This window comes from Emys orbicularis, chromosome 16, assembly GCF_028017835.1.
Source record: "Emys orbicularis isolate rEmyOrb1 chromosome 16, rEmyOrb1.hap1, whole genome shotgun sequence".
NCBI classification, from domain to species: domain Eukaryota; kingdom Metazoa; phylum Chordata; order Testudines; family Emydidae; genus Emys; species Emys orbicularis.
In genome coordinates, this window is record NC_088698.1 from 30,673,475 (window position 1) to 30,677,356 (window position 3,882).

At 44.2% G+C, this 3,882-nt stretch overlaps 1 protein-coding gene across 1 annotated transcript; it reads right to left on the minus strand.

The window, feature by feature from the left end:
* Positions 1-349: 349 nt before the first annotated feature.
* LHFPL7 (LHFPL tetraspan subfamily member 7) lies at positions 350-3,620 on the minus strand. The gene is given in 3 exon segments (XM_065417992.1): positions 350-594; positions 979-1,111; positions 3,570-3,620. Coding segments are annotated over 3 exon segments (429 nt in total).
* Positions 3,621-3,882: the final 262 nt, after the last annotated feature.

Sequence of the window (3,882 nt, forward strand, 5' to 3'; positions counted from 1 at the left end):
CCCTGAGCTTCCCCTTGCCCATTCCTTCCTTTTCAGCACAGACAATGGAAACTGATCGTTGTAAAGAATGAAACAAAGCTGCTTTGGGTGAAGAGGAGACAAAGTTTACCAACTGCTATGGGAACAATGGGTCAGGCTCTCAGCTACCAGCTGTGTAGCTCTTTGACTTCAATGGAATTATGCAGATTTACACCAGCTGAGGATTTGGCCCACCATTCTGCTAGCATTAAGGTGGGGGTTCCTTGCGGCCTGGTGCATGTTGGGTAAGAAAAGGCTATGCCCTGGTTTTGTTTATCTGTACAAAACCATGGAGCAGTCAATCATAAAACACTAGTTTTACTGAAGGATTTTATTGTTCATCTTCTCTTACTAGAATTATACTTTCTGTAGCAGTAGAGAAAAAGATCTTGGACTTGACCTCATTTAAATTGTATCTGCTGATGACTGGCAGTTAACATGGTAGTACGACATCCAGGATAGCCACCATGTAGTCCCAGCCAAGCTTATATTTCCCAGCATTGTATGTAATTTCATTAGCGAATGCAGAATCCAAACTACATGGAAAAATCAGCAGTCCCAAGATTGTGCCAATCACTGGCGGGAGGTAAAAAACAAGCAAGCCTGCAATTATACCAGTGCAAAAAATGTCAGAGCTTCCAACATCAGATAACAGGCAGTTGGAAACCACTGAGTGAAGATCCTGCTTCAGAAAGTAGTTTGTTCATTTTTTGGAGGGGTGATGAGGGGAGACTTGGCTACAGAAGACTTGAAGAGAGGTGAGCATGGATTTCACACAGGCAGATGTATCCATGAACTCTCATTATCATTATCGCTGCCACGTTGGCTCAGTTTGCTGGACACCACCACTAACCTGTGGGTGTCACTGGAGCTTTCAGGAGCATGAGTGACAGACAATATGAATGAGGCTAGAGTTGTAATGACCCGAAGGAACAGCTCCATCTTCTGAAAGGTAAATACCTGCAGCTGTTTGCAGATGTTTTGCAGATAACCCTCCTCTGGCAAAGTCCCTGGGATAAAAAATCCAAGACAAGGTAAGAACTGTTCCAAATGCTAGCAGCATCCAACCTCCAAAAAGCAACACAGCTGCAATCTGAAACCAAATATGGGTCTCTTTGTTCAAGAAAAAGCTTGGTAGTCCTAGAACATTAGAATATAGTTTCAGAGTAGCAGCCGTGTTAGTCTGTATCCGCAAAAATAACAGGAGTACTTGTGGCACCTTAGAGACTAACAAATTTATTAGAGCATAAGCTTTCGTGGGCTACAACCCACTTCTTCGGATGCATATAGAGTGAACCATATATTGAGGAGATATATATACACACACATACAGAGAGCATGAACAGGTGGGAGTTGTCTTACCAACTCTGAGAGGCCAATTAAGTAAGAGAAAAAAAACTTTTGAAGTGATAATCAAGATGGTTCAGTACAGACAGTTTGATAAGAAGCAAGTGTGAAAATACTTACAAGGGGAGATAGATTCAATGTTTGTAATGGCTCAGCCATTCCCAATCCCTATTTAGCCCTGAGTTGATTGTGTCTAGTTTGCATATCAATTCCAGCTCAGCAGTCTCTCGTTGGAGTCTGTTTTTGAAGTTTTTCTGTTTTAAGATAGCCACCCGCAGGTCTGTCAAAGAATGGCCAGACAGGTTAAAGTGTTCTCCCACTGGTTTTTGAGTATTATGATTCCTGATGTCAGATTTGTGTCCATTAATTCTTTTGCGTAGAGACTGTCCGGTTTGGCCAATGTACATGGCAGAGGGGCATTGCTGGCACATGATGGCATATATCACATTGGTAGATGTGCAGGTGAACGAGCCACTGATGGTATAGCTGATGTGATTAGGCCCTATGATGGTGTCACTTGAATAGATATGTGGACAGAGTTGGCATCGGGCTTTGTTACAAGGATAGGTTCCTGGGTCAGTGTTTTTGTTCAGTGATGTGTGGTTGCTGGTGAGTATTTGCTTTAGGTTGGGGGGTTGTCTGTAAGCGAGGACAGGTCTGTCTCCCAAGATCTGTGAGAGTAAAGGATCATCTTTCAGGATAGGTTGTAGATCTCTGATGATGCGCTGGAGAGGTTTTAGTTGGGGGCTGAAGGTGACAGCTAGTGGTGTTCTGTTATTTTCTTTGTTGGCCCTGTCTTGTAGGAGGTGACTTCTGGGTACTCGTCTGGCTCTGTCAATCTGTTTTTTCACTTCAGCAGGTGGGTATTGTAGTTTTAAGAATGCTTGATAGAGATCTTGTAGGTGCTTGTCTCTATCTGAGGGATTGGAGCAAATGCGGTTATATCTTAGAGCTTGGCTGTAGACAATGGATCGTGTGGTGTGTCCTGGATGGAAGCTGGAAAATCACTTTTTATTTAGTAATTTACTCAGAGTATGTATTAATACCTGGGGGAGCAAACAGCTGTGCATATCTCTCTATCAGTGTTATAGAGGGCGAACAATTTATGAGTTTACTCTGCATAAGCTTTATGCAGGGTAAAACGGATTTATCTGGGTTTAGACCCCATTGGGAGTTGGGCATCTGAGTGCTAAGGACAAGCACACTACTGTGAGCTGGTTTTCAGGTAAACTTGCAGCTTTGGGACAAGCGATCCAGACCCTGAGTCTTTGTTAGAGCAGACTGGAGTGTCTGGCTCAGCAAGACAGGGTGCTGGAGTCCTGAGCTGGCAGGGAAAACAGAAGCAGGGGTAGTCTTTGCACATTGGGTGGCAGCTCCCAAGGGGGTTTCTGTGATCCAACCCGTCACAGTGGATCTAGAACATTAGAATATAGTGTTGATTGCCAGACTCCTCACTGGAATGACATTATCACCTCTGCTAGGCAATAGATAGGCCCACTACCCCTTTTGGTGTTAAAATTAGCCTCCAGCTATTTAAGGAGTCCCCATACCTCTGAGGAATGTGTCAGACTAAATAGAAGTGGGTCTCTGCTATTGGCAGGTATATTTTAATACTGAACACTACAGTTACAAGAGAGGAATCAGTGGAGCAGCCCCTAGTGGATTTAGAGCGCTCACTGTGCTTCTGGCTCCAGGTTTGATGCTGGAATTTTGGAGCCCTTTATTTTGCAAGCTGGACAAGTGCCTTTGGATATTTTTAAAATGCCAAGCAAAGGGACCAACTGCACATGAACTAGATTTCAGGGAAATACAGTCAGGCACTGGGTTCTTGGTCTTTGTTTTCTTGGCCACTCCCACCCCTGCTTGATGGATGTGACCTCTCAGGCCTTATAGTGCCAGCAGTTAATTGCATCTGCAAATTTGTATCTGTAGTTAAAACAGACACAAAACTAAAGGTTCACTTGAAAATGCGGCTTGCAACATTAATTGGGTTAATTTATTAACATTCAGTACTTTGAACATTATAAAGTAAAGTACTAATTACCTGTTAATAATGCTACTGGTTCTTTAACAGGAAAAAGAACAAAAGGGCCAAATATCCCTCTGGTTTGAGCCCCAGGAGGTGAGTCAAACAAGTCACATCAGGGAGGAATCTACAGGCACGGGTTGTGCTTGTCTGTTTGCGTATCTTGTGGACCATGTACCTTCCAGGAAACAGCAGGGATATTCTCTAGAGTCCTGTATATGGTGCACATCTGCGTATCAGGAGCTTTTGAGGACCAAGAGCCGTGGGTAAAGACCCCAAATGACGTAGGCTTGTTTCTGACTCACGCAGGGGATGTCAGACTGAAGCTGAAAATGCAGGCCAAGGCCAGGGAGAAAACTGCCCAGACGTGATGCCACTGTGGATCTTGTGGAGCTAATTTCGGAATGAGTGACACTGCATTCTGACACTCGCATGCATTCTGGCCGCAAAGGCCCTCGGTGGGCCATCAGCCCTGAATACCCAGAATGCCG